This window comes from Ranitomeya variabilis, chromosome 2, assembly GCF_051348905.1.
Source record: "Ranitomeya variabilis isolate aRanVar5 chromosome 2, aRanVar5.hap1, whole genome shotgun sequence".
NCBI classification, from domain to species: domain Eukaryota; kingdom Metazoa; phylum Chordata; class Amphibia; order Anura; family Dendrobatidae; genus Ranitomeya; species Ranitomeya variabilis.
The window spans coordinates 843,119,693-843,141,805 of record NC_135233.1 but is presented as its reverse complement, the minus strand read 5'-3'; the positions used below and the strand labels follow the sequence as shown (position 1 = coordinate 843,141,805).

At 43.3% G+C, this 22,113-nt stretch overlaps 1 protein-coding gene across 1 annotated transcript in view; it reads right to left on the bottom strand.

Annotated features, from left to right (window-relative positions):
* Window positions 1-22,113, bottom strand: part of PSMD1 (proteasome 26S subunit, non-ATPase 1) — a 92,696-nt gene that overhangs the window by 57,527 nt on the left and 13,056 nt on the right. The window contains exons 5-16 of the mRNA XM_077290172.1: window positions 20,361-20,566; window positions 20,050-20,193; window positions 19,735-19,961; window positions 19,311-19,371; window positions 17,297-17,425; window positions 13,305-13,393; window positions 12,935-13,013; window positions 12,654-12,827; window positions 10,901-11,012; window positions 10,616-10,812; window positions 6,744-6,839; window positions 6,590-6,654 (exon numbers count right to left, since the gene is read on the bottom strand). Of these exons, the coding sequence (XP_077146287.1) occupies window positions 6,590-6,654; window positions 6,744-6,839; window positions 10,616-10,812; window positions 10,901-11,012; window positions 12,654-12,827; window positions 12,935-13,013; window positions 13,305-13,393; window positions 17,297-17,425; window positions 19,311-19,371; window positions 19,735-19,961; window positions 20,050-20,193; window positions 20,361-20,566 (1,579 nt within the window). The remainder of the gene's footprint in view (window positions 1-6,589; window positions 6,655-6,743; window positions 6,840-10,615; window positions 10,813-10,900; window positions 11,013-12,653; window positions 12,828-12,934; window positions 13,014-13,304; window positions 13,394-17,296; window positions 17,426-19,310; window positions 19,372-19,734; window positions 19,962-20,049; window positions 20,194-20,360; window positions 20,567-22,113) is intronic.

Below are 22,113 nucleotides of genomic sequence, written 5' to 3'. Positions count from 1 at the left end.
GCTTACAGCCAATGAAAACCCAAAAGTCATAATCTCAGTAAATTAAAATAATTAACAAAAACACCTGCAAAGGCTTCCTAAGCGTTTAAAAAGGTCCCTTAGTCTGTTTCAGTAGGCTCCACAATCATGGGGAAGACTGCTGAATTGACAGATGTCCAGAAGGCAGTCACTGACACACTCCACAAGGAGGGTAAGCCACAAAAGGTCATTGCTAAAGAAGCTGGCTGTTCACAGAGTGCTGTATCCAAGCATATTAATGGAAAGTTGAGTGGAAGAAAAAAATGTGGTAGAAAAAGGTGCACAAGCAACCGGGATAACCACAGCGTGAAAGGTGTGTTAAGGCCATTTAAAAATTTTGGGGAGATTCACAAGGAGTGGACTTCTGCTGGAGTCATTGCTTCAAGAGCCACCACACACAGACGTATCCAGGACATAGGCTACAAGTGTCACATTCCTTGTGTCAAGCCACTCATGACCAATAGACAACGCCAGAAGAGTCAAGAAAAAGAACTGGACTGTTGCTCAGTAGTCTAAGGTGTTGTTTTCAGATGAAAGTAAATTTTGCATTTTATTTGGAAATCAAGGTCCCAGAGTCTGGAGGAAGAGTGGAGAGGCACACAATCCAAGCTGCTTGTGGTCTAGTGTGAAGTTTCCACAATCAGTGATGGTTTGGGGAGCCATGTCATCTGCTGGTGTAGGTCCACTGTGTTTTATCAAGAGCAAAATCAGCGCAACTGTCTACCAGGAAATTTTAGAGCACTTCATGCTTCCCTCTGCCGACAAGCTTTTTGGAGATGGAAATTTCATTCTCCAGCAGGACTTGGCACCTGTCCACACTGCCAAAAGTACCAATACCTGGTTTATAAACAAGAGTATAACTGTGCTTGATTGGCCAGCAACTCGCCTGAGCTTAACCCCATAGAGAATCTATTGTGTATTGTCAAGAGCAAGATGAGAGACACCAGAGACCCAACAATGCAGACTAGCTGAAGGCTGCTGTCAAAGCAACCTGGGCTTCCATAACACCTCAGCAGTGCTACAGGCTGATCGCCTCCATAACACGCCGCATTTATGCAGTAATTGATTCCAAAGGAGCCCTGACCAAGTATTGAGTGCATTAACTGAACATGCATTTCAGTAGGCCAACATTCCGGATTTTCAAATAATTTTTCAAGCTGGTTTTATTAAGTATTCTAATTTACTGAGATAATGACTTTTGGGTTTTCATTGGCTGTAAGCCATAATCATCAACATAAACAGAAATAAACACTTGAAATAGATCTCTCTGTTTGTAATGACTCTATACAATATATGAGTTTCACTTTTTGTATTGGAGAACTGAAATAAATTAACTTTTTGATTATATTATAATTTTGTGAGATGCACCTGTATGTTCAATGTCATCCAATAGCAGCTATAGACGTGACTGCTCGATGCGCAAAACTGTCATTGCTGCCCGCTGCTACTGAAAGTTGCATTACAAAGGCCAAAGAAAAGCCAGTGGGCGATTGATCAGAAAGATTATTGAAGAAAAGTAATTTGCAATTTCTCTTTACTTCATTACAAGTTCATTTTTATTTTGTAAGGTCGAAGAACCCTTTTACACTTGTATAATACAGTAAGAGGTACATAACACGCCTGAAGAGGGCAGTATATGAGACAGAAATGTTACCTTTAGTGTTCTTTGAATCCATGTGCACCGTCATCTCAGGCCAGGATCAGTTTGACCAGCCTGATAGCCTAGCTAATTTTAATAGACAGCCAAAAACCATTTATCATGCTAATCTGCACTGGAAATGGTGGATGATCAGTGTGAGATCTCATCAGGAAAAGTTATAAAAATGTTGTGATCTATCCTCTAAATATATTGCAGTTATCGTATTATATAGCACTGTGTACTTACAATTGCTCATTTTGCCTTTCTACCAGCTTCCTTCTCTTTTCCATTAGGTCTATGACACCACATGATTAAATACCGACTAGCTGAGACCTTCTAATCTCTATGTAGAAACTGGAGGTCAATTTTCCCTATGTGACTCATAAGTCACTGCAAAAGTTCCTGGCAGGTAGAGGAGGGAGCAGCTGGGTCAGGAGTTGAAGAGGGGGATGATAAATGCAGGGACAAGAGACTTCCTGTTTCTACATACAGTAGAGAAAAGAGAAGAATTAGCTTACAGAGGCCAGAAAGGAGCGTACGTACATGGATGGAAAACTAGGTGGGAGGGTGACCTAAACTGCTTGGCCACGCCCAGAGTGCACCAAGCACCTCATTGGCATATTTGAATAAAGAACTATTTATACACAGCAGAGTATTTGGAAACTAGGGGAATGCTTTTTTTTTTTTTTTTTTTTATCAGGGATCTCACAAAGTTCTGTGCTTGGTTTGAATAGTCATCTTCAGCTGACAAATTCCCTTTAAAGAGAACCTGTCAGCCGTTTTTTCATATCTGAACTAAGACTAGCACCTTTATCAGTGCCTGTGCTGCATTCCATGAAGGGGTATATAACACCCTGACTCCCCCTGTATACCTCCCAAAAACCCATTGAAATTCGCCTGAGCTCAATGTAAATTCTGCCAGTCCGATAGACATCCTGGCTCGATGTCTATCAAACTTTCCGGCTTCTGATCGCCGTCCTACTGCTCTGACTGACGTGGATGACACCACGCAAGTCATCCAAATAGCTGGGCAAAATCTCACACTTGGGTAGAGACATTGACGGCTTGCATGTGAATTTCACTCTGCCCTACTGCGGGCAGAGCTTAAAACATGTCCGGTGATGTCTCTGCGCAGGCGCGAGATTTTGCGCAGCTATGTGGATGACGCAGGAGGACGTCAATCAGAGCAGGACAATGGCAAAAAGCAGCCAGGAAGGATAGACGCCTCAGCAAGGACACCTATTGTTGACACGCTCCCTTTAAAAGGGAATCATTGAGCAGGTTTTTGCTATGTAATCTGACAGCAATATGAAGTAGGGACAGAGACCCTGATTCCAGTGGGGTATCTCACTTACTGGGTGCAGACGTTCTGAAAGAATCAGTTTTGCCTGTGGCCAAGTTTGCAGACGTTGAGCTGTGTATAACACCCTGCACACAATACTGATAGGCAGTTTTCTGTGTAAATTGCATAGTGACAGAAAGATGCTAATCAGTGGTGAGGGAGTGGTTGGACTAAGGCACGAGGCAGCTTGTCCCGTAGTGCTGATAAAACACTGAATTTAATTGAAACAGCAAGAACCAAGACCAGTAAAAGTTACATCACTGGAATCCGGTTCTCTTTCCCTACACCATAGTGATCTCAGATTACATAGCAAAAACATGCCGACAGATTCCTTTTATGTGATGTAACATATACCATGATTCATTTGCAATCTTTGATACACAATTGCAATTTCCACCCGATTCTCCATTTTACCATTTGCCGTGGTGCAAAATAAACATTTTCCTTATACAACAAAAGCATGAAAAATCCAAGGGTGAATCGTCTAGTGATATTGGTAGCATAAAAATATTTACGATCCATACACACACACACCTTCCTAGCAGAAAAACTATACTGATGACAACGCAACAAAAACGAGCAGTGAAAGGGTTACCTACGGCCTAAACGCACCATTAACAGAGCTGCCTGCACAGATTCCAAGCCCAGCGCAGCCTGCGTCTCATCCCGAGAGAGCTGTCACCGGCTGTATAAACACCAGCTTCCCGTCAGCAAGTCCAGTCAATACGGAGCTTGTTCCAGGCAGTGCACACTCACCGGCAATGCTCCACAAGGCAGAGCAAACCCACTGCACGCGGCGGAGACTCTTACACATGACATTATTTCACTTCTAGAAGCTAAATAAACATTATACATAAGGCTCCGGGGCACACACTACATATTAATGGCCACTGGAAACCACACTGGACTAAAAGATTCTTACAGAACCCAGCAACATTTACACAGTGACTTCACCACCTTTGTTTAGGACTTTGTTCAGTGTGGCGAGTTATGAAACTTTACGAATTACTTATACTAGGGGATTTTTCTTCATTCCTTTTCCCCAGTCTTTGTGCCTGCCTTTGGCTACCCTTTTGGAGTACAGATGATGGCAGTGAAAATGTCAGAGAAAAGCCGGATGCAGGAGAATAGTGTGTATTTTGGGATAGCCGCTGAGGAGTGGGGGGCATTTGTCGTAATTTGTTTTTTGGGTGCCAACCTCCGCTGTAAGGTAGGCCCTTCATTTTTTCAATTTATCCAACACCGACCACAATTGTCCCAACGTTTTTCTATCCCCTTCCTATAGGGCTTCTAAGGGACAGTCGACGGTGAGTGGGGACGCCATGCGCAGGTGTAGGGTGCCAACCTCCGCTGCTAGGAAGGGTGCTGTTGAGTTTTAGAATAGGGCCAGGAACATCCGGTGGCCTTTTCTATTAAGTGTTTCTTGTTTGCTGATGGTATTTTCTTTTTGAGAGCACCAGTATTTTAATAAATCGTTAATAACACCTATATTGTATTATTTGGGGGCCTCCTCTGTGAACTAGATTGATAAGCAGAGCCTCAGGAGACAGGTGCTAACACTTTCACTGCCATCATCTGTACTCCAAACGAGTACGTTTCGATATATATGCAGCTGAAGGCAGGCTAACAAACTGCCGAAGAGCAGAGCTGTAAAAGCCACTCACATTAATTACTTTTTACTGTACTGAAGACATCCCCTGATAAAGTGATTTGCTAAGTTCTATAACTTTCCTTACTAGACAAAATTATTAAAAAAAACATCAATTAGTTACTGAAACCTATAGATGTAATCAGGTAAACTCCTGAGCAAGAGCTACAGTAAGATGTTATGTAAATAAAAAATATATATATATATAAATATATATATACTCTGTAGTTTAGAATACCATCAAGTGTGTATATATGCGATAATGTCTGCGATAAACTATGCTTTTATGCTTTAAGATTATAACGAAATTGAAAGACAATGACAATGTGGCCTCTTCTGACCGAAAGCTCAATTTACACATACACGGGTCATTGTGTTATAAGGCATGTATACCATAAAATGTGAATGAGAGCCATGTATTTACCTTCAGAAATTATATGGCTAGAAAATGATTTTTTTTTTTGATATCTAGAATTCTTTCAGTTTTTCAGAAGTGTAATGTATTCAGCAGAAGCCTACAAAAGCAATCTGCTGATCTGTTACCATTTTGGACCGAGAACACCTTAAAGGAGTGTGGCTTGGGTTATAAATGTGGCTCAACTGTCCATGTGCCACTGAAGGCAAGAAAGTGGGAGAGGCTCCTGCTGCAGCTAGGTGTCCAGCAGGTGTATAGCAGCAAGGTAAACATATAGCTCAACAGTTAAAATTTAACCTTTAATAAATCCCACTAAAATACCGTAGGTTATACAGACCCAACCGGTTTAGAGAGAAGACAAAACGAAAATTAATAACACACCAAAGTGAATTACACCATTTAAAATTCCAAACACAGTCCCTTCCTTTAGAAATAGGAGGAGCAAGGTAGATGCATATCACAATAACTTAAAGATTATGCTCTACCAGAAAAGCTACAAGGCCCAATCACCTTGCAGCCCACAGGTCACAAAAATACCTCAATTTCATAGATTTCATTTTATAAATAACAGAACGATCTCACCCAGCGTTGCTGTTTTCAAGAAGCATTCATAGGGCACCTGAGTGTCCGTGAATCCCGGGGGAGGCTTATCAAATGTCCATACAATACCCCGTTCTTAAGACAGACTCGGACCCAGATCAATTCATCCCCAGGAATGTGGGAGCCATGCTATGAATGCTTCTTGAAAACAGCAACGCTGGGTGAGATCGTTCTGTTATTTATAAAATTAAATCTATGAAATTGAGGTATTTTTGTGACCTGTGGGCTGCAAGGTGATTGGGCCTTGTAGCTTTTCTGGTAGAGCATAATCTTTAAGTTATTGTGATATGCATCTACCTTGCTCCTCCTATTTCTAAAGGAAGGGACAGTGTTTGGAATTTTAAATGGTGTAATTCACTTTGGTGTGTTGTTATTAATTTTCGTTTTGTCTTCTCTCTAAACCGGTTGGGTCTGTATACCCTACGGTATTTTAGTGGGATTTATTAAAGGTTACATTTTAACTGTTGAGCTATATGTTTACCTTGCTGTTATACACCTACTTGTGATTGGTAAATAATTGAGTTTGGTTAGGTGTCCAGCAGCCACATATAAAATAATGGAAAAAAGCGATTTTGTGAGACACAGGTTTCCCTATAATACCTCTCACTATTATTAGCAATAGAAAGAAACATAAAAGTAGCAAAAAAATTAGAATAATATTAAAGGATGAACTACTGCATATTTTAAGATTATTATTGTACTTTTTAGCAGTCATTTAAATAGAAAGAAATGTTAAAACTTGATATAGTATATATTTGCAGAAGCACTATACATGGCTTTATGTACACCCAACTGTAAACACAATAAAGTGCACAGAAACATGTGCCACCAATGAAAGGTCATAATAGGAATGTGTATGCATCAATAGGGTGTGCAGATGTCACAAAGCCATCATCAGATATGGTTAGAGCTAGACAAACCACTGACCTGAAGAGGATGAAGCCCAGAGACTCCACAGCAGCCCTCCTTACGTCATCGTTCACATCACTCACCTAACGAGACACGAGCACAGATCTGATGTAGGCAACGCAGCTCCACAATTCATGATATACACAAATAGGCGCAATGCAAGTATACTTACAGCAACATGAAGCAGGCGACGAATAGCTTTGTTATTTCCTGATCCGCAGTATGCCATGGCGACCGTGTACATGCCTGAACGACGCAGAATTGGGTCCTAAGAAGAACAAGACATTTAGTTCAAGGGAGATCTTCACCACCAAAACTCAACTTAAACTACTTTCAACACATCATACAAACAGAGCAATCACTGGAGGAGGACATCAAAGGAGGAAAACCAGCAAACCGATGGTCTGGCACAATCAAGATAATGGCGGAGAAGACCTTGGTGGACATATCTAGGCTTGCACAAGATGAGAGCAAGCTGGCACTGACACTGGATGCAATTCCTGCAATGTCGGTGCGGAGGGGCAGGAGCGGGGATTCAATTTAGGCAACACTTGCTCTGGGCAAGCAAACACTGCCAATCAAACCAGGAGGTGGTGGTGGGTGGCATATTAAATACTGGGGCGGAACGGTGAATTGACTACTCACTTAGGGTGTACCAGGGACATTTTTTTGTAAAACTAAAGGGAGCTGGATGGTGCCGGTATTCGCTTTATCGGGGTTAATTCTCCTACTGGACTCTATAAGTAGGGTAAAATGACTTTTGGGGAGATGATATTCCCGCTAAAGCCACACACAGCTCTGTATAAACAGCGCATTGCAGCAAGGTTACGTCAGGCTGCAGCGGAGTACTTTTTCTCCTACGGCAGTAATTTGTGAAGTGTTTTGCACAATAACTCTGGCTTATAATTTTGTACGCACTTTCTCCTGTACTGCCTATTAAGCTCAATTCATTTCAGAATAAAATTGATGTCTCCTGCCACAGCTTCAAACCTAAGTAGTACTTGGAAGCCAGACACGTCTGCTGCAGGGAGGTAAAACAGACATGGCCGATAAATTCTACAGGAATGAGAACAAGCCAGACAGTGGGAAGCATGCAGGAAAACTACACTCAGGAGGAGAGATGATTTTTTTATTTTTTTTTTAAATGTAGCTTTTAAAAGGGTTTTTTTTAGGACTGTGGAATTGATGGCTGATCAGAATATGCCATCAATATCAGGAGCTGACCTGCATAGTACTAGAGACCACCCACTAAGCAGTGTAAAGAGCTGTAATAGTGCTGTTAACGTCCAGTCACAAACACCTGAAAAGTGAGGCGTCAAATGCCAGACTCCAACCAATATGATAGTCCTGGACAAATCATTTAAAGGGAATCTGTCAGCAGGATTTCACACCCCAAACTGGCTCTTATAAAGACAAGTCCTGCAATACCTTTACATGGGCAGTCCATTCCGCTGTTACTGAGGAATCAGCATTTACACCGATATGCAAAGAGGCTGAAGAGCTATCATATAGATATAGATCACTCCAGCACTACTCACCGCCTCCTGCTTAACTGACAGCCTCTATGCTGTGTGACTTCAGGGAAAGGAGCTGTCAGTCAAGCGGAAGGGATAGAGGCTTCAGATCTGCAGTAGCACTTCAGCCTCATTTGCATATCAATTCAAACATTGATTGGGTCATTCCATATCAAGTGATCCAAATATGAATATTTTTTTTACCTTACGTCTTTAGATCTTTTTTATTTTTTGTTTTTATGAAGTACAACTTTAGTTAATTACAAATTAAAAGTTTAAATTTTTTTTCTTCATCAGTTAATTTTTTACAGATTTTTAAAGTTTTGAAAAAGCATGGATTTTGGCCTGGTATGGCTTTACATTTTTTATCATATCTCGGGCTAGAATTAAGATATAGAGGTGGGAGAGGCATCATTTTTCTCAGAACGGTACCGGCTTTCATTTGATATGTCACAAGACTATGTTTCTTTATATTTTGTTTTGGAGAAATCAAATAAAAAATTTTGATGCGCAATTCTGAAAAAAACGTATGTTTTAAAATTGTGAAAACATGCATGTGTGTTACTTGTGTCCTTGTTTATATTTGTACAGGGATTCAACTTGGGATCTATCACATTTGTATTTTTTTTTTAAGCCTTGAATCATCTGATTTTATGTTTGTGTGAGTTTCTTCCCTTTTTCTTTTCAAATTACAACTTATTGCATTCAACATTTATATGTAACAATAAAGAAACACAAAAAAAAAATACCGAAGTGCCAGAATAAATACATCTTAATCATCATAACAACTTGCTCAGCATTTTCAACCTGAATTCATTGAACAAGCCAAAAGAAAAAAGGTGATCACATCCTCAAGTGTGGTTTTCTAAATACTAAATACAGTCTCGTCCTAATTATATGTTAAAAACAAGATTAAAAGAACCAATATTTTTACCACCTATTTATACATGGAACAATTTTTTTTCTACTATATCACTAAACATGTCATTTCTGAAGTGTTTAAGAAGAATAGTCCAGTAGTTAAATCCTCGTACTATAAAATATGAACTAATCAAACAATTAGTAGTAGGTTTTTACACTGGCCTTCTATCATCAATGTGTCCCTTCTAGTGGGTGAAATGTCATCTTGTCCATCAGCGCTCACTAGCAATGGCCATTTCCTTCTGTGTCAGAGTATGTACGGCCTGTCATGGTGCTCGGCTCCACCTGAGTTATATCTGATTTTTGTTCACTTTTACAATGTCTGATTTTCTTGGATACACAAAGGACGGCGCTGGACCGGAAGGTGCAGAAAAGTCCTTTCTACGTCTTCATTTTCACAATCTTTGGAGAGTCCAGTAGCCGCCAGCGCTGATCATATTCACAGGTCACATAGGCAGTTGTGTCATCCATTGCCGATCTTGTGCCGCCTTCTACCACGTCATGGACGTCACTGTCTTTATTTCCACTGCATGGGATGACAGTCCGGTATTGCTGAGTCCCTGTGATGGGTTCTGCTTCCTGTAACCGAGGTTTTCACAAACTCTCCTCCTCTCCGTAGTCCTGGTTTGAACAATACATGAACTGGATGTTAAGAGTATTTTTCTCCCTCCATTTGAGGAGTTGCCTGGGTGATAAGATTAGGAGTGAATACGGCCTCTGGAGGCAGGAGCTGCCGGCCTGTCATCGGCTCTGCAGTCACCTTCCACCCCTGGTCATCCTCAGCCCTAACAAAGCTTCTCCTCTGTCCTCTCCTGCTTCTATGTGGTAACATAATAAAATAATACAGGAATATCTAGCAATCATGGATTATTTGGTAAATCTAGACCCCACACTGTTAGACCACAGGCTGAACAGATCTGAAATCAAGATTTTTGAACTGACAATGTAATAGTTTTATTTTTTAAAATATGATCCCATAATGATCCCATCTTGTATTTTGGTACAGATGTGAATAGGAGCATAGCAGGCACATGTGCAGTTTTTGAAATTTTTAAATTAAACGTTTTTTTTCGGAAATGCGTTTTAAAGTTTTGCGCCTGCATTCGCATACGTAAATTATTATCAAAGATACCCTTGTGACATATCTGGTGAAAGCCTGTACTGTTCTGAGTAGAATGGTGTTTATTTTGTTTCTTTATCTCTTTTCTAGCCTGAGTTATGGGGAGAAATGTAAAGGCAGGCAACACCGAAATTCGCACTTTTTCCGAACTTTGAAAATCAATAAAAAATAAAAATAAAAATTCTAGAATTTTTTTTTCTTCGCATTTTGCATTCTCTGACACACTATTACCAAATAACAAAATCTCAAAAGAATTAAAAATATAGTGGTAAAAATCATTGGTTCACTTGACATGGAATGACCCGATTTCTCAGTAACGGAGGAACAGACTGGCCATGTAGACATTGCTGGACTTGTCTTTGAAAGAGCAACATGCACATATAAATATTTTGAGATGTGAAATCCTGCTGACAAATTACATTTAAATTACTAGTGCTCTATTACACTCTATTCTGCCCATGGAAGTAAACCTAATTTTAAATCACTTACCTTATCTCTGCAAAGACTCTCAATTAAAGCATCTGCTTCCTCCATACGGCCATACATAACCAGGGCAATGCCAACTGCTAAGCCTCGTAAGATCTTCTCATGCTGCGTCTCTTGGGCATACCCAACCATATCTTCTATGGCTTGTGCATTTTTGGATCCAAGCATCACCAAGCCAAGTGCCAAGCCTGCTGCCTCCCCTAAATTCAAAGTGGTAAAAGGTACAAAATGATAAGCTGACCTAACAATACACAATGGTACACAAGACCTAAGGAAACAGATGCACACCTGTCACAGCATCATCTTGGTAGAGATTTGTTTTAAGCAGGTCATAAACATCTTGCCGTGCCGTTCCCATTGCAGCCAAACCTAAACCTAAGCAGCCACCGTGACGCACAATCTGTTTAAAAAAGGAAAAAAGATAAGTCATGGGAAAACTGCGGTAACCCAAGCAAAAGGCAGTGGCCGAATTACTGATTTTTTTGGTTTCAAACCCTTCAGAAACATTTCCTCCTACTTCTTACCTCCTTAGTCTCATCAACCCCATACCTCACTACTTCCTCCCCAACACCTTACCAAAGCATACAGTTAATATTTTAAAAGTGGCTCAAAATAAAGAAACACCAACTAAGTAAACATTAAAAGGATATTCCACTTTTAGAAAAGTTGTCCACAGACGATCGTATACTTTTATAATTAATAAAAAAAAAAAAAAAAAAAAAACAGTGTAAAAAGTACTCACTCCCCCGGGTTTAGCACCGGCTGCAGCTCCTGTGTTTTTGCCTGTGCTGCAGCCAACCACTAAGCTCCGTGGTTCTGTCAATGTAGGCAGCACAAGCTGCAGAGAACGGCAATTCGCTGCAGTGGTGATGTGTGCTGTTGATGTGACGTTACAGTTGCATCCAAAATACAGATACGGAGGCAGGGGGCCAGTGCTTGACTGGTGAGTGTAAAGATCAGACCATAGTTAAAGTTTCATAGAACACTGAGCCTCGGAGGAAGCCGCACGCGAAACGCACGTCAGGGTTGATCCTTTGACCGCCTCACAGGTCTATGTCCACCCTTCTTATACTGTTCTTTATGAGAATTTCACTATGGTCTTTCTAGTTTACATGGAGCCTAGTTCAGGAAAGTGTTCTACCTCCACCTTTAGGTCTTATTTTGAGAAGACCTTCAATTTGAGCTGTTTGCTAAGCATTGTTGATTCATTGGCTACTTTCCTTTTAGCCTATATACAATCTATTTGTAGCAGACATCGGCTTTTGGTATACTTATCCTCATAAACAAAGACTTTGTTATATTGTATCATACCTTTTTGTGAACCCAGATATCTCTTTTGTTAGGATTCTGGTTCCTCCTTGCATTTCACTTTGAGGTGCATGTACGTTCACTTGTGCGTATAGGTGTACAGAATGCTATTACTTAATGACTGCTGTGGCCTATGTTTGATACTCTCCTTTTTAAGGTTCTTGCATGTGTTGCAATTATTAATAAAGAATTGTCTTTTATATGTGGCTCATACTCTTATGTGTCCATAGGATCTTGCAGTATATGATGTGGGAGAGCCCTCAATAGCTATGGTCCACCAGGAAACTTTTACAGATGCAGATACACTGATCTAGCACCTGAAGGCAGCCACTCGTTTCTCCTGCAGCAGAAACAGCAGTATTCTAGGATGTGGGACCACGTTCCATGACATTTATGACCTATTAGATCAGTGTTTCTCAGCTTCAGTCCTCAAGACCCACCAACAGGTCATGTATTCAGGATTTCCTTAGTATTGCACAGGTGATGGAATTCATGCTTGAGCAGATGATGAAATTATCACCTGTGCAGTACTAAGGATATCCTGAAAACTTGACCTGTTGTAGGGTCGTGAGGACCGGAGTTGAGAAACACTATCAGTTTACCTGGAGAAAGAGTTCTGAAGGGATAACCTTACAGTGACATTTTGGCGGACGGCCCCTGCTCTGAATTCCTTACAAACACATCAACTACAGCGAATTTCCCAACAAATCCAGTAATCCGAGACAAGTCTTACGTCATTGCTGGCATTCTTCAGCTGGTTGAGTAGGTAGTCTATTATATCACCACCATGGTTGGCATGAATGAGTCCCAACGCATACAGGCCGCCTCCTTCCTGGTATGCAGAGCCAGGCGAAGTGTCTTTTGGCAAATACGTAGCCATAAGCTGTAACGCTTCCTTCTCATGGCCCTATCGGGGGGAAAGATTGATCAGTATATAATAAACCCACAGAAAATGGTTTATCTACAAATGCCATGCAAATATAACCTAAACATATATGGCTTTGGCTCACTTACTTTGTGGATGACTCCTAAACTAGCAGTTGCAGTGAACTTTGCCCAATTTGTAGCTCTTGCCAGCCACTCTAGATTATCTCTGTCAATACAAGAAACACATAGCTCAATTACCATCTACAACTGATGCAACAGACAAGCACATGTGTGGTGCCTCTTTGCTGCATTTCTAATTGCCCAAAATGAATCTCGTTAGAATAGAGCAGTATCCACAGAATATAAAGCAGGCATCGTAACTGACGGACGCAGGCTACATCCTTACTGACCGAGCTTCAGTTTAGTGTCAGTGACGCAATGGGACGAATCTGTACAAAACAGTGGGCTTCCATGCATCAAGAAGACATCATAAACCTAGAAAGAACCTGGCCCTTACCTAAGGAACTGATCACTGGTGGTGCCACAGTGCATAAAGGAATTTGCTATTACAGTCGCTGTATGACACACAGAATTCCTCACTGCATCCTGAAATAAAAAGCTCATCGTTAGTGTGCAGAATAAAAAACAATGCCTTGGGCAAACATATCTAGCAGGTCAGACAACGCTCACACAATCGGAACTAACGTACAAAATGGAAGTTGATCTTACTGATAGATGCCCTTTAAAAAGTATGTGTCACCAATTCTTCTTTTAATGTTTTGAATTTATGTTAAAAAGTTATTTATAGTGTAAAAAAGTGAAATAGTGCTATGGCCAAATCAGCTGTAAACTGGTGCCCAAAGCACAGCTGTAGGTGGAGACGGGAAACATTTCAGTGTAGCCTAGCGCTACAAGACAAGTAACTGGACTACAAGTTATCTCTGCTATTTGTAATTACTGTGATCTGAGAGGAGCTGTCATTTCATTGTGGCTGCAGCACTCAGATCACAGGTGAGCAGCAGTCATGTATTCATTGCTGCACTATAAACACTGGCGTAGCTCTGCTCAGTCACTGTAAAGTCTCATTCAGACATGCTGCCATCTCTGCAAAGCACCACAAGTGAGATGACTTGGTCACTTATTACTTTGCTCTGTACATTGAAGTTGAATGTGCAGACTACAGTAGAACGTGACAGTCATCTCGTCCAATGAGCTTTGCACAGGTGCTGTAAAGCCTTATTCAGAGGTCTTTGCATCACGCCTAAATGTGGTTTTACACTGACGTAGCAGAGATGAGGCGATCTTCAGAAAGCTGCTATGCAGTAGTGACAGCGGAGGTGAGAACACGTCGTGCAGCCTGACACTATATTACCTATGCCAGGCTACTGACCTGTTCTCACTGCTGGTAGAAGCCATAGATTCAGCTCTACCCCAATACAGCGACTGAGGTGGTGACCTCTAGGAGTCAGTAACATAATAGGAGACTGTCCAGTGTGTTCTCACTGCCAGTGCGCCATGCCCATACCTCATCACAGTTCTAAGTAGTGGTGACTACAGCTCAAGTCTCCTCACGCACCTTCTATATTACATAGGCTCCAACAGCAAGCATCAATTACGTTTTATCTATTATAAACTTTGTCAAAATATAGAACACAATTACATACATCTGAAAACTATGACATATTTACACCAAGTGTTTTCTCATTTTTTGATGCAAGTAAACTGGTTATTTACATGAGAAACAGTGGATTAAAGAGAATCTGTCAGCAGGTCTTTGCTATGTAATCTAAGGACCGCATGAGGAATGGGTTAAAACACAGATTTGAAGGAGGTGTCATGTCAGGCCGTGTGCTCATTACTTACACTGAAGGTTTCATCATATGGAGCATCCTAGTCCGACTCCGCCACCTACTGTGATAAGCAGCTCACTGTCCATAGACAATGTACATACAGAGACTGGTGTGGGCGGGGTTAGCTTTCTCAGCTCTGCTGCATCGCTATCTAAAAACACTGATTGTGTCAGCACGGCTGCATCCAGTAAACTAAGTGATACATCATTGGATTCAATGTCTCTGTCTACATCATGGTGCTCTCAGATGAGGTAGCAAAACCTGCTGACCAATTCCTTTGTTTGTTTTTAAATACCGTAATCAAGGGAAGAAGAGTTTGAAAATATGGCTTAGGGTACGTGCCCACGATCAGGAATAGCAGCGGTTTGGACACAGCTGACCTGCGCTAAGTCTAAAACACTACATTAGAAGCTCATTGGATGAGATTTATAGAAATCTGGCGTCTCTGCAACAGAAATTGCCACAATGGAATGTGCTGGATGAGGTAAATCCACATTGTTCAATGAACGCATGCGGATTTACCTGCCTGATTATAACACAGCAAACATACTCTGCGACCAAAGCTCTGCTACCTCCTGACCGTGAGCACGTGTGTAGATATATATTTATTTATTATCACAATAATACTATCTATAATATAACGCTGGGAGCGTCACTCTGTCCGAAGCCTTTATAGACTGCGCAAGCGCCGGCGCAGTCTGGACCCCACAGAGTGACGCTCCCAGGAGGAGATCGCGGTATGCGTAAGCAGTGAACGCACACCGCGATCTCCAACGGAGAAGCAGGGAAGAGCCTGGAGAGCAAGTATGTGATATTTACCTGTCCCCGTTCCAGTGATGCGCGCTGCTCCATCCTCCGCCTGCGACTGTTCAGTCAGAGGGCGGCGCGCATTAACGCGTCATCGCGCCCTCTGAATGGTTCAGAGGGCGCAAGGACGCGCTTAATGCGCGCCGCCCTCTGACTGAACAGGCAGAGGACCCGGAAGATGGAGCGGCGCGTAGCAGTGGAACGTTGGACAGGTAAATATAGCAAGTGCCGGGGGCCTGAGCTAGCGGCGACTCCGGCACCTGACCCCCCCAGCGCGCCGGTGTCCCCGCCTGCTCAGGCCGCCAGCACTCGGCGCCCAGCACAGCCGCCCGCACTCACCAGAGCCACGCACAGCCGCCCGCACTCGCCACCGCCACGCACAGCTGCCCGCACTCGCCACCGCCACGCACAGCCGCCCGCACTCTGCACAGCCGCCCGCACGCTGCACAGCCGCCCGCACGCTGCACAGCCGCCCGCACGCTGCACAGCCGCCCGCACGCTGCACAGCCGCCCGCATGCTGCACAGCCGCCCGCACGCTACACGCAGGATGGGAGCAGCACATGATAGGATGGGGGCGCAGGATGGAACAGCACATGACAGGATGGGGACACAGGATGGAGCACCACATGACAGGATGGGGGCACAGGATGGGAGCACATGACAGGATGGGGACGCAGGATGGGAGCACATGACAGGATGGGGACGCAGGATGGGAGCACATGACAGGATGGGGACGCAGGATGGGAGCACATGACAGGATGGGGATGCAGGATGGAGCAGCACATGACAGGATGGGAGAGCAAGATGGGAGCAGCACATACCAGGATGGAGACCATATACCAATATAAATGCTTGCCACCCGGGCGTAGAACGGGTTCAATAGCTAGTTTAATATATTTTTACAATCTAGCATGTCATTAACCTATACCATGAGAAGGGACACTCATCAAGGACTATTTCCAATGATGCACAAGTGAGATGTATTATGAACAGAGCTGTGTTACACAATGAAGGCTTCAAGCCATTATGGACAATGCATTCATCAAGGCCCCGTCTCACATAGCGAGATCGCTAGCGAGATCGCTGCTGAGTCACAAGTTTTGTGACGCAACAGCGACCTCAGTAGCGATCTCGCTATGTGTGACACGTACCAGCGATCAGGCCCCTGCTGTGAGATCGCTGGTCGTGTCGGAATGGCCTGGACCTTTTTTTGGTCATTGAGGTCCCGCTGACATCGCTGAATCGGTGTGTGTGACACCGATCCAGCGATGTCTTCACTGGTAACCAGGGTAAACATCGGGTTACTAAGCGCAGGGCCGCGCTTAGTAACCCGATGTTTACCCTGGTTACCAGCGTAAAAGTTAAAAAAAACAAACAGTACATACTTACATTCCGGTGTCTGTGTTTCTCTGCACTGTGAGCGCCGGCCAGCCGGAAAACACAGCACAGCGGTGACGTCACCGCTCTGCTTTCCGGCCGCTGTCCTTACACAGTGCAGAGAAGCAGAACGCCGGGGGACAGACACCGGAATGTAAGTATGTAGTGTTTGTTTTTTTTTACTTTTTTACGCTGGTAACCAGGGTAAACATCGGGTTACTAAGCGCGGCCCTGCGCTTAGTAACCCGATGTTTACCCTGGTTACCTGGGACCTCGGCATCGTTGGTCGCTGGAGAGCGGTCTGTGTGACAGCTCCCCAGAGACCACACAGCGACAAAACAGCGACGCTGCAGCGATCAGCATCGTTGTCTGTATCGCTGCAGCGTCGCTGTGTGTGACGGGGCCTTCAGGTTTAGATTCATTTAGAAAAAAAAGTGAAGTAGTTACGGTGTTACAGGAAATAATTTAACAAACCTTAGTGTTCTTTAGGATCATTAAGTCTGTATTGTTATTCCGGATCAAAAATTGTAAGTGCAGCTCTATGGCCATCTCCCCACTTAGGATTTTTATCATTTTTGAAATCTGGTCTTTTGGTTCTGGACTCTGAAGATGATAAAAACAGCAAAATGGACAATAAGACAAACTAGATATGACGTATGTAACAGCAAGTCCACAACATTTAAAGGTTGGTTACGTTCTTCTTCTCTTCTACTATCCAGCTACGGATTTCACTCAATCCTTACCATAACATCACCAAGAACAGGGAGGAGTTGTACTGCACATTTAATAGTCTACAGCAGAAAAGGAATCAGAAGAGAAAATCTAAACATACAGTGTAAACCTGATCTGGGGGAGAAAACCAGGTCCCTAGCTACAGTAAAGCATCAGCCCTTCACAATCGGGTGTGCGGTGACAAAACCAGAAAGCAAGAGCTACTGATCGCAGCATATAAAAACGTAACCAGATGGATCCAGGAACACAAACTTTACATCGATGTGCACTAGGCGTGAGCTTGGCGATAGAAGAAATATGGAGCCCCAGCAATGCAACCCTGGAGGAAACCATTTAATGCCTTTTGACATCATAGTAAAAAGTGACAATGTTGTGACAGGAAGTGGTTAATATGGTTTTTCAAGAGATGCAATATATAATAAGTGGAAAAACTAAAACCACCTTGGTTGATTGGGTGACTGATGAGACTAAAGTGTTCATTCCATTCAGTTTACAAAGATCGGTGAAATACACGTACTAGTGCTTCTACCTGGCATTTCAGATCAGGCGCATTCACTGAATCTGGGCGATGACAACAGGTGCCCACATTTCCAGCCACTGGCCCAAGCCATGTGCCTGCTTAAATGCCCTGTTATCTCTATAAGCAAGTACACTTCAGAATAAACCACTGATAGCTGAAAGTGTAAGGCTAGGTTCACATTGCGTTAGGGCAATCCGTTTAGCGCTAGCGGATTGCGCTAACGCAATGTTTATTTAGGGGCCGCGTTCAGGGGTCGCGTTAACGTCCCCGCTCTCGCAGATCCCCGATCTGCGAGAGCGGGGAACGGACCTCGGGCGCGCCGCGGACGCTGCAAGCAGCGTCCGAGGCGCGTCACAGAAGAACGGCACATCACTAGCACGAGCCGAAAGAGGCACGCGCTAGTGATGCGCTGCAGGCTAAATTTACATTGCTGTCAATGGGTGCGCTAACGGACCCGTTGCACAGCGTTAATTGCGACATTTTCGCCGTGCAACGCAGTCCGTTAGCGTTAACCCATTAACGCAATGTGAACCTAGCCTTACAGCAAAACTTGTGCTGAGCTTTATAGTCCTAATACTTCAGCTCTGCTCACCGGAGCGGTCACTGAAGAAGAGCCCACACTGCCAGGAACCAAGATATACAGAGACTGCAGAGCTGTGAGCTGCTCGAGAAGCAACTTGAGAACACCACTTTAAACCCGCAGATCATAGCACACACGGTATGGAAGAGCCATTAGGCTTGGTTTTCATGCAGGTCTTGGGATTTTTTTTTTTTTTGTAGGCAATGTCAAGAATAGATGAAAAAGAATGTATTTGGCTAAAATAAAAAAAAATTGACAATCTGAAGTCAAGCAGTCATCAGTTTACAATCAAATCTGTTACAATGGGTGAATTTACCATCTATTCTTGGGCTGCTGTTCTACAAGGATTTGCATAAAAAGCATCTTATTTTGATATAATTTATCATCAATTATTGATTAAAAAAATAAAGTGGTTACAGAACAGATCTATGCTTCATTCAGATGTCCAAGTATGGACCGTGATGCACGGACTGGCCACGGGTCTCCTGATCCAAACATCACAGCCTTACATAAAACTATGAGGCCGTCAAGTTCGAGTTCAGGAGACCCGTGGTTAGGCCACGCATCATGGTCCGTATCTGAATGAGGCTTTATATTACTGCAAACCAAACTTAATCTTGTTATCAGGACACACATGAGCATGCGGACACACTGACCAAGTCTGTTGATTTGCTGCCTGTGGTGCTTGTGGGTTTTTCCTCGGTTTCCATCGATTCACTGCAACATGAAATATAAAACAGCATGGATTATATGCTGACGCTTGTACTGTCATAAGAAGCTTGCTTAGCTATAATCTGAGAGACGGCCTGCACCTACACATTTGGCCTACATACGAGGTGGAGAAGAAGCTCCCTGACACTGGTGCTATGTGGGGGCATCACAGTGCACACAAGAAGTCTCAAATGTTCAGGAGAACCTTGAAAAGTGAAATTATACCATCCATTGAGTTTTGAAAATGAGGGTATATTAGAAAGTTTCATTCGCACACTAAAAAAAATATTTTATTTTTTATTGTTTTAGACTCTTCTGAACCCATTTGATAATGCTTATGAATTTGATCTGCGTTGGATTGAAACCTACCTGTCTTTTGCAGTCCCTGGTACCGTGCCGGTGTTTGTTGACCCTGGTACTGATGGAATTGGGGCTCCAACAGTCCGGAGATTTTGGATGACGGAAGACAGAAACTGCTGGCTGGCACTCTCATACAAGTCAAAGCAAATCTGATAAGCCATAAGTAAGTTATCCTCCTTCACCAACTTCTCCAAAATGTCGCTAACAGCTTGTGGGTCATCCAAGAAGATGAGGCACTGTTGGCAGAAATAAAACAAGTAAACGTCCAGCTTACCACAACAATTGTCTATACTATTGCCATCTTGAACACGGCACTAAAGTTACCTGGCACACATTGATGAAGTCTGGTTTCTCCAAGTTCATATAGATCTTGACCAAAACTCTGAGAACTTTATTCCTGAACTGCTTGTTTTGCATTAAAGACATGCAGACCTTTAAACTGTAGGCCAACATACCAGGGACATCATTCTAGAACACAAAAAGGTTTTATAATTTAAGAGAGATTGTCCGGAAGCGTAACGCATGCACACATTATATAATAAACTTCACATACGCAACTGAAATATATAAAAAAGCCTAAACGAAAATCTTTGCAAGCAAGAAAATAACTCAAAAGTGCCGAGCATGGGTCTCACCGATTCCAGAATGGTTTTCTGGAAGACATCCAATCGTCGAGTCTCTAAAGCAATCCCGATTGCCTGCTTGTATTTGTGGTCATCAAGGCAGCGCTGGAACATCTTGTTCACTATCCCTTCTAAGCGCTCATCCACCGGCTTCTTCTCGCCCTCCGGGAGCTCAGCATTTTCCACACACTGCTTGGTGTAATGGTCAATGCATTTGGCTACATAGGAAAATGAAAGATTTAAAATAATGCAGCTGACAGAAGTGAAAGGAGATACCTACTCAATGCCTTAAATCCTCATCAATCGCTCAATCCACAGAACAGAGCAGTCAGTGCGCACGTATAGCGGTGTGTGAGCTCAGAGGTAAGGGGGCATTTACACTGCAAGATAATCGTGAATGGTGTCCGTTAAAGACACTCATTTCACAATTATCTTGCCACCCGATGAACAAGCAAAACACTCGTTCATCAGGTGAAATGATCTTTTATGCAGCACAAAGGATCAGCGTAAATGGTGGTGCATCATCCTGTGTAAACCAGATTTGAACTGCCAATACGCACTGAGCAATCTAGTATAGATCACTTGAGGCACATGGTTTGCTTTGGTCTGCCTGTGTAAACAGGCATTCAAACCACCATTGAATAGTAAAAGTTTACCGATGAACGTTAGCATGGGGCCGCCCGCTGGTCGGTCCATGTAAGCAAACCTTAACGCTTCCTCCACATGGCTTCAACAATTGCTGGGGATCTGAAAACATGTATGCTTTCAACTTACAGGAGGAGGGGGCCATGTATCCCTGGATGGGGTGGCATGTACACCAGGATGATAGGGTGTCATGTATCCCTAAATGGGGGGCATATATAACTGGATGGAGACATATCAGAATGGGGGATATTAGTACAGAATTGGGGGACATCTAATATATAATTGTCTAAGGGTCACTTCCGTCTTTCTGTCTATCCTTCTGTCTGTCTGCCACAGATATTCATTGGTCGCGGCCTCTGTCTGTCATGGAATCCAAGTCGCTGATTGGTCTCGCCAGCTGCCTGTCATGGCTGCCGCGACCAATCAGCGACTGCCACAGTCCGATTAGTCCCTCCCTACTCCCCTGCAGTCAGTGCCCGCTCCATACGCCCCGCAGTCACCGCTCACACAGGGTTAATGCCAGCGGTAATGGACCACGTTATGCCGCGAGTAACTCACTCTGTTACCGCCGCTATTAACCCTGTGTGACCAAGTTTTTACTATTGATGCTGCCTATGCAGCGTCAATAGTAAAAACATCTAATGTTAAAAATAATTAAAAAAATAAAAAATCATTATATACTCCCCTTCTGCCGCTTTTCCCGCTCCTCGCGACGCTCCGGTGACCGCTCTATGCAAGCGGCAGGTTCCGGTGGCAAGGATGGTATGCGAGAAGGACCTGCCATGACGTCACGGTCATGTGACCGCGACGTTATCACAGGTCCTGCGCGCCTGCGCGAGAAGGACCTGCCATGACATCACGGTCATGTGACCGCGACGTCATCACACCCTGGGACCGGAAGCTGCCGCCTGCACCGCACACAGGCGACAGAACTACAAGGGGCCCTCGGAAGGTGAGTATATGTTTATTTTTTATTTTTAACCTGTGACATACGTGGCTGTGCAATATACTACGTGGGCTGTGCAATGTACTACGTGGGCTGTGCAATGTACTACGTGGGCTGTGCAATATACTACGTGGGCTGTGCAATGTACTACGTGGGCTGTGCAATGTACTACGT